The sequence below is a fragment of the Salvelinus fontinalis genome, chromosome 21 (assembly GCF_029448725.1).
Source record: "Salvelinus fontinalis isolate EN_2023a chromosome 21, ASM2944872v1, whole genome shotgun sequence".
Lineage (NCBI taxonomy): Eukaryota > Metazoa > Chordata > Actinopteri > Salmoniformes > Salmonidae > Salvelinus > Salvelinus fontinalis.
In genome coordinates this window covers 24,460,501-24,474,982 of record NC_074685.1, presented here as the reverse complement: position 1 = coordinate 24,474,982, position 14,482 = coordinate 24,460,501, and the positions used below count along the sequence as shown (strand labels likewise).

Below are 14,482 nucleotides of genomic sequence, written 5' to 3'. Positions count from 1 at the left end.
GCTAAACCACAGGGTCCTTTCACTACAATGGACTCTACGAACACATTGAAGTCCTCATTGACATGAATCCAAAGAACGGGGTTGCAGCAAATGAGAAATCTGAATAGGGCTGCTGCCTTTTTCTTGAACATGAGCCAAACCCAGTGGAGAGATAAGCACAAATTGGACCAGATTGTAGCTTTCTTCATTTCTCCCTTCCTCTTTGTCTTTCTCTCTCTGTTTATCACCATCTCTCCCTCACTCGTGCTGAGACAATTGCACACTGATACACAGAGACACAGATACACACACACATACACACAAGTACACTTTCATATACAGAAGCTCACATATAGAAATATACAATTACACATCCATACACATAATGCACGCACACACACAGACACACCCACACAAGTGTGCTACCTACCTTGTGAGTGATTTCATGTGGAGACCTAATATGCCTCATTATCTTCCCTACTTTACCTTGAGATTTGTTGATGCAAAACCAGCCACAATGCAATTTGCATTCATTTGTTCCCATCCCCTTGAAGAGCAGTAATTAGAAAACGCTTTTCAAAAGGCTGAGAGAGAGAGAGATTCCCTTGTCACAGAGACACCGCACCTCCATCAAGGACAGTGTGCCTGTGTGTGTTTAAAATCAAATCAAATTGTATTTGTCACATTGTATTTGTAAACAACAGGTGTAGACTAATAGTTAAATGCTTACATGCGGGCCCTTCACAACAATGCAGAGAGAAAGAAAATTGAGAAATACAAGAAAAGTAATAAGACGTAATAATAAATACACAATGAGTAACGATAACTTGGATCTATACACGGGTTACCAGTACTGAGTCGATGTGCAGGGGTATGAGGTAATGGAGGTAGATTGGCGTAGCCAGGAATAAAGTGACTAGGCAACAGGATAGATAATAAACGGTAGCAGCAGCGTATGTGATGAGTTTGTGCAATAAGGGTCAATGCAGACAGTCCGGGTAGCTATTTGGTTAACTACTTACTAACTATTTAGCAGTATTATGGCTTGGGGCTAGAAGCTGTTCCTGTTGGTTCCACACTTGGTACATCGGTACCTCGTGCCATGCTATAGCACAGAGAACAGGAGGGAGGGAGTCTTTGACAACTTGATGAAGTAACGCAACGGGAACGCAACTGCGCGCATCCTTCTTATAGAATTCCAAGGCGCATATTGAAGAACTGTCCACATTTACCTTTCTTCAGCCAACAAGATGAGTAGGCTTAACTAACAGGAAAAGCACTAGCCTTTGTCAATCTACTATCCCACATAGTACAAAAGTTGACCTATTCTATTGGTCAAATTGTCCTTCTGTGCGATAAATAAATATTCCAAACATAAAAAGTTTTGGGATGCCGTAGATCCCAAATGAATACAACCACTGGCATTACTTTAAAAAAAATGATCAGTGAGGCTGATGCAACAGATAAGAACGTTTAGCTTAAAATGTTCATGAACTATTAGGATATTTCTTCACATTATAAGCACAGCAATGAGCACACGGAAGTAATCTATAAGCAAAAATGTTCCAAAATGCAATCAGGAAAACACATGTTCTCAAAAGTGACTGCAAATGTGATTATGCATGTAATGCATTTTTATGGTGAAAATGAACTTCCCAAAACTCACACGCTGCCTATGTGTGCCAGTTAGGCTCTACACAAGTTGTAAAGCAGATTAATGTACTTCATTTTAAGAAATTATTTGGCCACTTTAGTTGTGATACAAACCTTGTCAAAACATATAGGCCTATGGGCTAAGCTGCATGAACTGTGTGACTATGATTTGAAAAAGCTGCATGCACTGTAATGCACACGCTGGGCATTTCATAAGTGATAATACATCATTCACAAATGATAATACATAATTCACAAGTGACAGGCTAATGTTATCAGCCATCAGACTATTCTTAATTTAATCTTGTCTTTACATAAACTAAAGAATATATGTGTGAAATTAGTTTAGATTTAGAATGGACAATTATCATGCACCTGTCTCAGAACAGGATCAGGAGAAAGAAATACATGTCAGCTATGCACTTAAATAGCGAATGGACAACACTTTTCCCTTGGTTAATTTATATTATACTCCTGTTATAAAGCGAAGCAATGTGCTTAATATTAGGGCAGTTGAAAAATACATATAGTAGGTCTAGCTGATGAGATCTTCTTTTTAATAGAGGTCATCAACACTCTGTTTTCTCATGCAATTGCATAGCCTATGTTGCACAACTTGAGCTCATGGGCTCTCATGAAGTGTTTGATTTGATTTATGATTACATTTTCATTGATATCAGAGTGATTAGAGGGACAATAGAGTGCTGAATACCAGGCAGTTAGCAAGTTTGGTTGCCTACTAATGCCCATCAGCATCATCAGAGCTTGGAGAAGCCTACTGTAGATACCATGACTAAATGTTCACATGGAATTTGATTGCAGTTATGACTCATGACTGCCGGTGTGGTTCTAATACAGTCCCTGTAACAGCCCTAGTCCCAGGGTCCTTAGCTTAGTTATGAGCTTGGAGCGCACTATGATGTTGAACGCTAAACTGTAGTAAATGTACAGCATTCTCACATAGGTGTTCCTCTTGTCTAAGTGGGGGAAGGCAATGTGGAGTGCAATAGAGATTGAGTTGATTTCTTTCTGTGGATTTGTTTGGGTGGTATACAATTTGGCGTGGGTCCAGGGTGTCTGGGATTATGGTGTTGATGTGAGCCATGACCAGCCTTTCAAAGCATTTCATGGCTACATACGTGAATGCTACGGGTCGATAGTAATTTAGACAGGTCACCTAGGTGTTCTTGGGCACAGGGACTATTGTGATATGCTTGAAACATGTAGGTATTACAGACTGGGTCAGGGAGAGGTTGAAAATGTCAGCGAAGACACTTGCCAGCTGGTCAGTGCATGCTCTGAGTAGACGTTCTGGTAATCCATTGTAAATGTTAACCTGTTTAAAGGTCTTATTCACATCGGCTATGGAGAGAGCGATCACACAGTTGTCCGGAACAGCTGTTGCTCTCATGCATGGTTCAGTGTTGCTTGCCTCGAAGTGTGCATTAAAGGCATTTAGCTTGTTTGGTAGGCTTTCATCACTGGCCAGCTCACAGCTGGGTTTCCCTTTGTAATCTGTGATAGTTTGCAAGCCCTGCCACATCTGACAAGTGTAGTACGGCTCAATCTTAGCCGGCGTAGTAGGATTCAATCTTAGTCCTGTATTGCTGATTTGCCTGTTTGATGACTCGCCGGAGGTTGTAGCGGGATTTCTTATAGGCGTCCGGATTAGTGTCCCCTCTCCTTGAAAGCGGCAGCTCTAACCTTTAGCTCAGTGCAAATGTTGCCTGTAATCCATGGTTTCTGGTTGGGATATGTATGTACGGTCACTGTGGGGACGACCTCGTCGATGCACTTGTTAATGAAGTCGGTTAACAATGTGGTAAACTCCTTAATGTCATCGGATGAGTCTCGGAACATAATCCAGTCTGTGCTATCGACACAGTCCTGTAGCTTAGCATTCTCTTTTTTGAACCACTTCCGTATTGAGCGCGTCACTGGTACTTTCTGTTTGAGTTTTTGCGTGTAAGCAGGAATCAGGAGGATAGAGTTCGGGTTAGAGGGAGATCTTGCTATGCGTTTCTGTGTGTGGAGTAAAGGTTATCTAGGGTTTTTTCTTCATTTGTTCCACAGATGACATGCTAGTAGAAATTAGGCGGATTTCAGTTTCGCTGTATTAAAATGACCATCCGCTGAGAGCGCCGCCTCTGGATAAACATTTTCTTGTTTGCTTATGGCCTTATACAGCTTGTTGAGCACCGTCTTCGCGCCACCATTGTTTTGGTAAATAGAAAAATATAGACAAATATTTGTTAAACAGTATGGTCTACAGCTGATCGTGATGTATTCTAACTCAGGCGAGCAGAACCTCAAGACTTCCGTAATATTATAGATTGTGCACCAGCTGTTGTTAACAAAAAGCCTCACCTTTAGCTTATCCGAGGCTGCCGTTCGATCAAGCAAAGGACAATCTGTTAGATCTACAGTATGTTATCTATGTCCTTCTTCAGCCATGACTACAAGAAACAGGACATTACAGTTCATCAGGTCCCGTTGATAGGATAGTCTCGAATGGAGCTCGTCCAGTTTGTTCTGCAGTGATTGTACGTTCACCAATAGAACGAAGGGTAGATGCAGATTATTTATTCGCTGATGTAATTTCGCCGGGGTGCGTCGGCCTTTATTACTCCGTCTCTTCCTTTTCCAAGTCTCTGGGATTAGTGCTTGGTCCAGGGTGAGCATTATGCCCGGTGCCGCCGACTCGTTGAAGTAGAAATCTTCATCCAAATCGAGGTTAGTGATCGCTGTCCTGATGTCCAGAAGCTCTTCTTGGTCATAGAAAACGATGGCGAAAAGATTATGTACAACCCCCCAAAACAATTGCTCAATAAAAAACATGCTAAATATTGGTCAGGAGCCTGTAAAACGGCAGCTACTTTGTCTGTGTGTGCATTCGTGCAGGTGTGTGCGCGTGTTTGCATGAGTATGATAGGGTAGATGGGACAAAAATCCCTGCTTCACAATTGAATTAACGAGCAGTGGTGTCTCCCAAACTAATGTAATCTCTTATAAAATCCTTCTACATTGCCGAAGGATCTAACCTGTTGAATGAGATTTACGAACCTGTCTGAAAACCAAGGTGTCAAAATTGTAAGTGGATACTGTACCTAGCCTACCTCTTCAAGCTGCCAGGTGACATCTTCATTATAACATTGTCCTTCTTCCCCCCATTCAAAGTGTAACAATTGTTTGGCGGGCCTGTGTTGCTAAACATGCAAACTACAAGCTGTCTCATGGAAATTAAAAGGACAACTGGTCTGCCAGGGGGATTATTTCAGACAAAGAATACTAATCAAAGAATTATAGCTGGATGGATATTTATATTTGAGATGCCCCTAATCCTACTGCGTCAAACACTTATGGCAAAGGCTGATTATGTAATAGCTATGCTGTTGTTAAAATTAATATCTGGGAAATAATTCTGAATAACACCTGGATTACTTTGCAATGTAATAGTTGTAGAATGCTATGCTTTTCTTATTTGTGGAATCACGTAGCTCTTTCAGTTGTTTCCCCAGCCATGGCCTGGGGTAATGATGGACCAGCATTCCCATTGCAGTTATTGGACCATACAATTTACACAATAGGGACAGAATTATTTGTTTTGTAATTGGATGTCTATAGTAGACATGTTAGTGTAATTCAAATGTCTATGAGAATATTGGTCTATGATTGTGATTCAATTAGAGATCAGGAGTTTTGCCTGATTGCAGGACCCAGATCTGGCCCGTGGCAAAAGCGGTTTGGTTTAATGCTGATCATTCACACAATCAGAACTTACAGAGAATCAGAGATAGCCCACAGCCATGCTTGGCGTTTGCCTTGATTAGATAACATGGTGACTCAATGGCGTGAGATGATGTTCACTGGCAGTTGGAGCAGAGAACTGCTAGCCAGCTGGGGCGGCAGGTAGCCTAGTGGTTAGAGTGTTGGGCCAGTAACCGAAAGGTTGCTGGATCAAATACCCGACCTGACAAGGTAAAAACCTGTTTGTTGTTCTGCCCCTGAACAAGACAGTTAACCCACTGTTCCCTGGTAGGCTGTCATTGTAAATAAGAATTTGTTCTTAACTGACTTGCCTAGTTAAATAAAGGTTACATAAAAAAAACTGCTAATTACATGGTGCCATGTGCTGCTAGTATTTTTTATCTTACTTAGGGATGGCGATACATCTTCCCTTTCAATAAGAATCTGATCACAATTGACTTACACTCTTGTCTTAACATTGCCAGTAGCTATTGTGAACAGTAACTGCCATTTTAGACATTAGTCAATTATGGCATTGATGATATTATGTTATCTGGGAAGATGCTTGCTATAGCGGGTGCTAATTGTAAAATGACCTTCAATTTTGCTCATCTACTTATCTTGTCCCCAGTGCGGTTTGTTGCTGTTGCATAAATGGTTGTCGTAATACAATTGATGAATATCTAAAGACATAAGCATTTACCTATGCTGTTTTCCTTGTAGGGAGTTTGCGCGTTGGAAGGTGAGGAACACAGCCATCGAGAGGAGGGACCTGATCCGGAACCCCGTGCCACTTATGCCGGACTTCCAGCGCAGTGTTCGGTTGCTAGGGCGACGACCCTCCACTCAGCAGTTCATTGACACCATCATCAAGAAGTATGGAACCCACATCCTCATATCCGCCACCTTGGGAGGTAAGAAAGTATATATCTACTTCTACTTTATTAAGACACCCTTGGTGAGCCACAACAATGGCTTGTGGGACGCATTTGGCTCCGGGCTGCCAGGTGATGACTCCTGATTGTGGTTGGTTCGACCAAATTGTTTCCCCATGACCTTATTTAGGGAAAGTGCTGTTAATGTCCATGACACTTTTTTGATGGCTTATTGATAGGGAATTGATGGGAAATACATGAAGATGAGATATCAATGGGTAAATTGGTGGTTTTGACTATTAGCCCAAACAACTACCTCTTTACCTACTGTATTTATTTATTAATTTATTTTGCTCCTTTGCACCCCATTATTTCTGTCTCTACTTTGCACTTTCTTCCAATGCAAACCAACCATTCCAGTGTTTTTTTTTTTGTTTTTATTTTACTTGCTGTGTTGTACTCACTTCGCCTCCATGGCCTTTTTATATTTTTATTTATTTATACATATATCTGTTTGCCTTCACCTCCCTTATCTCACCTCACTTGCTCACATTGTATATAGACTTATTTATTTTTTTCACTGTATTATTGACTATATGTTTGTTTTTACTCCATGTGTAACTATGTGTTGTTGTATGTGTCGAACTGCTTTGCTTTGTCTTGGCCAGGTCGCAATTGTAAATGAGAACGTGTTCTCAATTTGCCTACCTGGTTAAATAAAGGTTAAATAAAAATAAAAAATAAATTTAAAAAAATGAGCTTGCCATAATTGAATGGCTACCCCCTCTAAAAGCTGCACTTCCTCTCATGGTTCTGTCCTGTTAAGATAACATTTGACGTAGTTGTATCTCATTAGACATAGTTTTATCTCATTAAACATTAGTATATCAAACTGTCACTGAGGAGCTCATCCTATAGAAAGCTACCCTTTCTGTATAAATCTAAGACTTCACTTGAATGTCAAACAGTCTGTTTAATAATTTAGTTAAGGCAAGGGTGGGGGATTTCATTGGCAGAGGTTTAGAGTTGCAATATCAAGTACAAGCCTGCAAGGTGATTCGCACTAACACACTAATTATGGAATTCTGCAATGTGATATTGAAGCAAAATATGATACTAAGGTAAAGTATTAATACGTTCAAAATAAAAACCATTCCCAGCAGGATGATTCACTGCTGCCACAAATGCACATGTGATTAAAGGTTGATGATAGATGAGGGGAATATTGACACACAGAACTGATTGCAATTTTGCAGGTTACAATTATTTTTTCTCTGTTCGCTGTTTTCTTTCTCTTACGGTTTCTTCTCTCTCTTACTCTTTATTTATTTATCTCTCTCTCTCTCACACACACTCTCTTTTATCACCAGATCATCTTTAACCTTGAAGGCATTTCAGAGCGTTATCGCCTAGAAGTCACTCATATCAATATCTGGGTTGCATATTAATAAAGAACACCATTATGTGAGCTGATAAACCCAGAAAACAGGAATGTACTGAAAGCTGTCCTGAAGGCCCAGAGCTATTACATCTGAAGTGATAAGGAATACAGAAAAGACTATGTTCTCTTCGCCAGACTCACTTTATGAGCTAAAAGGAGTGTGTATGTCTGTGTGTGTCCATGCGTGTATGCGGATATAGCATGTGTATGTTTGCTTGCACATCTGTCTTTTACTATGCATATGTTTTGGTTCATAGGTATGCAGACACTATTGGACAGTGTACATTTAGCCATTGTGCAGTATAATAATAGAATGTAATATATCCTGTAAGATATACAGTAACCCACACACAGGTAACATTAACTCCTCAGTAGAGTACCTATGTCTAGCAATTCCATTGCTTTTAAGCACCAGTAGGCACTGGTGCTTAAATGATATACAGGTAAATCGATACCTTCCCTTCATGTATTGCTTTTATATATCCATCATCTTGTATTATTTCATTACAGTAGCCAGTAAAATTGTGCCCCTGTTTGGCAATATTGTAAATCCATAAAAATGGCAAAACGTCATTGACCATAGACTGAGACAGAGCTTTAGAATGCTAAAGGCTCAGCCATAGGTATGAATCAATTTAGTCATTATTGAGGCCCATCGTCAAAGAGCTGCCCCAGTAAAATGTGAGACAATGTATTTATTATAAAAAAAATCACCCACAAGTATCAAATCTAGCTGAGCCTGCTGGGCCTGACTTCACTGGTGCAAGAGCAGTAAAGTAACATGTTTATGTAGAATAGACCTACTTCAGTATTATCAGGAGAGGGGCAAAGCTATAGCGATAGAGAGTTAATGTAGTATCATTATCCTTATGCAGTAGGCCAAGGGTGTCTGTATAACCTTCCTTCACCCGGGGAAAAGCAGGGAGAGAAGGGAGAGAATGCTGCTGGTCCAACCAGGCATGAGACATGGGCCTGAATGCCGCCCCCGGTCACAGCCATCACAAGCTAAGTGACCAATCCCAATGCATCGCCAAGGGCCAAATAACCAATCACGATGCAGGAAGTTGTGAATATATGTGACATGTTCTTGAATGAGTTCCAGATAACTTGGCTTATATGCTCTTTGAACGTCAAGGAGAGGAAACATTTGCTGTTTATGCTGTTCAAATGACCTTTATGTTGTTTTAACTAACAGGCGTTAGTCATTGTTTGTTGCTGTGTAAAGGATCAGGGCTTTCTGCTGGGGTGTTCACTTCTTCCCCTGCGGTGCCAGGATGTTCACTACTAAAGGTCATTCCCTCGGTGTGAAAGCAATCCACTCACTTATGCCCGTATCCTTTTCAACCTTTATAAACACATCATCTGGAGTTATTAAGGGAACATAGACTGTTTTTAGTGAAATGCGGATGCATAAATGGCAGTAATAGTCACTTTAGATCTAACTTACATTTGACATTTTAGTCATTTTGTAGACACTCTTATCCAGAACGACTTACATTAGTGCATTCATCTTAAGATAGTTAGGTGGGACAACAACATATCACAATCGTAGCAAGGGCTATTTCCCTCAACAAAGTAGAATTATGATTACAGTGAATTTAATGGAGGTGGCTTGGAAACTTCAGTACTTTAATACTTGGTGCCTAACTAGCAACTGATGGACAACAAAGTGTGCATACAGTGCCTTGCAAAAGTATTCATCCCCCTTGGCGTTTTTCCTATTTTGTTGCATTACAACCTGTAATTTAAGTAGATTTTTATTTGGATTTCATGTAATGGACATACACAAAATAGTCCAAATTGATGGTGTGAAATGAAAAAATTGACTTATTCCCCCCCCCCCCCCAAAAAACAAAAAAACCTGAAAAGTCGTGCGTGCATATACATTCACCCCCTTGCTATGGAGCCCCTAAATAAGATCTAGTGCAACCAATTACCTTCAGAAGTCACATAATTAGTTAAATAAAGTCCACCTGTGTGCAATCTAAGTGTCACATGATCTGTCACATGATCTCAGTATATATACACCTGTTCTGAAAGGCCCCAGAGTCTGCAACACCGCTAAGCAAAGGGGCACCACCAAGCAAGCGGCACCATGAAGACCAAGGTGCTCTCCAAACAGATCAGGGACAAAGTAGTGGAGAAGTACATATCAGGGTTGGGTTATAAATAATATCTGAAGTTTTGAACATCACACAGAGCACCATTAATCCAGTATAAAAAAATTGAAAGAATATGGCACCACAACAAACCTGCTAAGAGAGGGCCGCCCACCAAAACTCACGGACCAGGCAAGGAGGGCATTAATCAGAGAGGCAACAAAAAGACCAAAGATAACCCTGAAGGAGCTGAAAAGCTCCACAGCGGAGATTGGAGTATCTGTCAATCGGACCACTTTAAGCCGTACACTCCACAGAGCTGGGCTTTACGGAACAGTGACCAGAAATAGCCATTGCTTAAAGAAAAAAAAATAACAAGATACGTTTGGTGTTTGCTAAAAGGCATGTGAGAGACTCCCCAAACATATGGAAGAAGGTACTCTGGTCAGATGAGACTAAAATGTAGTTTTTTGGCCGTCAAGGAAAACGCTATGTCTGGCGCAAACCCATCACCTCTCGTCACCCCGAGAACAACATCACCACAGTGAAGCATGGTGGTGGCAGCATAATGCGGTGGGGATGTTTTTCATCGGCAGGGACTGAGAAACTGGTCAGAATGGAATGAATGATGGATGGCGCTAAATACAGGGAAATTCTTGAGGGAAACCTGTTTCAGTCTTCTGGAGATTTGAGACTAGGACGGAGGTTCACGTTCCAGCAGGACAATGACCCGAAGCATACTGCTAAAGCAACACTTGAGTGGTTTAAGGGGAAACATTTAAATGTCTTAGAATGGCCAAGTCAAAGCCCAGACCACAATCCTATTGAGAATCTGTGGTATGACTTAAAGATTGCTGTACACCAGCGGAACCCTTCCAACTTGAAGGAGCTTGAGAAGATTTGCCTTGAAGAATGGGCAGCAATCTCAGTGGCTAGATGTGCCAAGCTTATAGAGACATACCCCAAGAGACTTGCAGCTGTAATTGCTGCAAAAGGTGGCTCTACAAAGTATTGACTTTGGGGGGATGAATAGTTAAGCACGCTCAAGATTTCATTTCTTTTTGGTCTTATTTCTTGTTTGTTTTACAATAAAAAAATATTTTGCATCTTCAAAGTGGTAGGCATGTTGTGTAAATCAAATGATTGAAACCCCCAAAAATCTATTTTAATTCCAGGTTGTAAAGTAATAAAACAGGAAAGGGGTAGTGAATACTTTCGCAAGCCCCTGTACATGAGTGAATGATGAGGAGGAAAAGAGGAAAAGAGTAAGTCAACAATGGTATCCTATTTTACTGTATCATAACACAAGTCACACTTCCTGTCTTCCTTGTAGGCGAGGAGGCGTTGACCATGTACATGGCCAAGAACAAGCTGGACAGAAAGCTGGTCAACGCCACTCAGAATGTGGAGGCCCTGCACCAGCTGGCATCCTCCTACTTCATCGACCGAGATGGCACCATGCGGAAACTCCATGAGATCCAGATCTCCACCAATGCCATCAAGGTATGCAATCTATACACACAAAAAAACTGTATTTAAATATGTTCAAATGTTTCCCTCAGGATATGGATATAAAAGGAATGTGTTTAAAAAGTGGGATAATGTCAGCAACAACATTTTGCTGCTCCCACAAGTGATCTTTATTAACAAGGTTTTTTAACAAGACCAACATGATCTTATTCAGGTACACACACACACCTCTGGCCTCCTCCAGCCCCCTCCTAGCCCCCTGGAGAGAGTGTCTTGTCATCTTTTTGTTGTCCTAAGTGACGGGCGGATGAAGAGGTTCTGGCAGACAGGACTCTGGGTAGCAGGAAGTCAAGCATGACAAAATTAAACAGAATTGACAATGGCTGCTGAGTCACGGCCGGGCGAGAAGTCGATGAGGGAAGAAGCACACACAGCACATTCTCAACGGAATAAGTATAGCCACTGTAACCAGCCACACTCCTGGAGCCAGAGAAGACCTGTCCTGACTGTCTTCTTGACTGACAAACCTGCGCTATCTCTTAGTGGTACCGATATTGGTCTGTGTATGTGGGAGATATTCGAGTATTAGGACATTTGTGTGTGTGTCCATGTGTGTGCGTGTGCTTGTGTGCATGTGCGCGTGCATGTGCGTGCGCGTGCGTCTGAATGTGTCTGTCCTCAATTATCAGACATCAAAGAATGTGCCCACTCAAAGCCAAGTATTGTTATTTAATCATTTAATCTGTCTCACACTACAATTACATTCATCATATATCATGATTGGACTGTGTCAACTGAGGGCAAATGTAGGCAGACAAGTTATCAAATCAAGAAACACTTTCATCACATTCATTTCATCCAATATATTCCAATATGTTGATATTATTTTCCACTTAAGTGGAAGGAACAATTGGTCCTTCAGGCGTTTGATAACTTCTTATGGCTGAAGGGGCAGTATTGAGTAGCTTGGATGAAAGGTGCCCATTTCAAACGGCCTGCTCCTCAGTCATAGTTCCTAATATTTGCATATTATTATTAGTATTGGATAGAAAACACTATAAAGTTTCTAAAACGGTTTGAATTATGTCTGTGAGATTAACAGAACTCATATTGGCAGGCAAAATCCTGAGGTGAAATCAAAACAGGAAGTCAGAAATCTGAGCTTGTCTGTATTCACCAGAGTCCCTTAAGAAATCCAATTGAGTTATGAATGATGTTGCACTGCCTATGGGTTCCACTAGATGTCAGCAATCAATAGAAATTCCAATGATACTTCTATGATGTTGTGGGAGAGAATGAGAGTAGAATCAGTCAGGTGTCCATCAAGCAGCCGTTTCCTGATCATGCCTTTTCTTCATGCAAGGCACTGACGTTCCATTGCTCACGCAGACAAGAAGGAATACTCCGGTTGGAACTTTATTGAAGCTATATGTTAAAACCATCCTAATGATTGATTCAGTACTTAGTTTGAAATGTTTCTTTGACCGGTAATATCACATTTTGAAGTTTTTGTCCGAAATATCGCTGACCAGAATTAGCGTTTGGATATGTAAACCAGACGCGCTAACAAAAGAAGGTAAAAAAAAAAAAAAAAAAAAAAAAAGGAAAAAAGGAGGTATTTGGACATAAATAACGGATTTTTTCGAACAAAACAAACATTTATTGTGGACCTGGGATTCCTGGTGTGCAATCTGATCTAGAACATCAAAGGTAATGGAATATTTATCATGTATTTTATTGTTTACAGTGACGCCATCTTTGCAGCTGTGGTATGCTACTATTGAGCGCCGTCTCAGATTATAGCATGCAATTATTTTTCCGTAAAGTTTTTTTGAAATCTGACATAGCGGTTGCATTAAGGAGAGGTATAACTATTTTTCAATGTGTATAACTGGTATTATCATCTATATTTATGATGAGTATTCATGTTGAAACGATGGGCTATGCAAAGTCACTTGATGTTTTTGCATTTAGTGAATCTTGTAGCCTCAATGCAAACTCAGATTTTTTGATATAAATAGGAATTTAATCAAACAAAACATGCATGTATTGTGTAACATGAAGTCCTATGAGTGTCATCTGATGAAAATAATCGAAGGTTAGTGATTCATTTTATCTCTATTCTGGTTTTTGTGAAGCTATCTTTAGCTGGGAAAATAGGCAGTGATTATTTTTGGTTTTGTGGTGACCTAACATAATCGTTTGTAGTGCTTTCGCTGAAAAGCCTATTTGAAATCGGACACTTTGGTGGGATTAACAACAGATTACCTTTAAAATGATATAAGACACATGAATGTCTGAGGAATTTTAATTATGAGATTTGTGGTTTTTGAATTTGGCACCCTGCACTTGGACTGGCTGTTGTCATATCAGTTTGATAAGAAACACTCCATATTATATACCTAAAATAAACCACATGAAGACAATAGAAAATAACAAAAAGAGTGTATTACAGTGTCACGTTCCTGACCTGTTTTCGGTTGTTTTGGTATGTGTTTAATTGGTCAGGGCGTGAATTTGGGTGGGTAGTCTATGTTATGTGTTTTCTATGTTGGGTTAATGGGTTGCCTGGTATGGCTCTCAATTAGAGGCAGGTGTTTGGCGTTTCCTCTAATTGAGAGTCATATTAAGGTAGGTTGTTTCACATTGTTTGTTGTGGGTGGTTGTCTTCCGTGTCTGTGTATGTTGCGCCACACGGGACTGTTTCGGTATGTTTGTTCGTTTGGTTTTTGTGTAGTCTGTTTTTCCCTGTTCGTGCGTTCTTCGTGTTACATGTAAGTTCTTACGTTCAGGTCAGTCTACGTTGTTTTGTTATTTTGTAAATCTTTCCAAGTGTTTGATTTCGTGTTTCGTCGTTTGTCTAATAAATCATTATGTATTCACAACCCGCTGCACGTTGGTCAAATCCTTGCTACTCCTCTTCGGATGAGGAGAAGGAGGAAGCCCGTTACATACAGGAAAGAGAAAAACAGACAGAATTTAAGAGGACAACAGTATCACAGAAATCCATTTGCATTGATTCCCAAAAGTAAACCGTGACAAAATAAAAATAATCAGTTTTAACAAAAAAATATATAAAATCATCAAAAAAAGAAATGTCCTCTCACTGTCAACTGCATTAAGTACTGCAGTTCATCTCCTCCTCATGGACTGCACCAGATTTGCCAGTTCTTGTGAGATATTACCCCACTCTTCCACCAAGGCACCTGCAAGTTCCT

General features: G+C 40.4%; 1 protein-coding gene across 1 annotated transcript in view; it reads left to right on the top strand.

Moving 5' to 3' along the window:
• Positions 1-14,482, top strand: part of LOC129818253 (BMP/retinoic acid-inducible neural-specific protein 1-like) — a 162,447-nt gene that overhangs the window by 71,281 nt on the left and 76,684 nt on the right. Inside the window, exons 5-6 of the mRNA XM_055874010.1 lie at positions 6,069-6,293; positions 11,128-11,297. Of these exons, the coding sequence (XP_055729985.1) occupies positions 6,069-6,293; positions 11,128-11,297 (395 nt within the window). The remainder of the gene's footprint in view (positions 1-6,068; positions 6,294-11,127; positions 11,298-14,482) is intronic.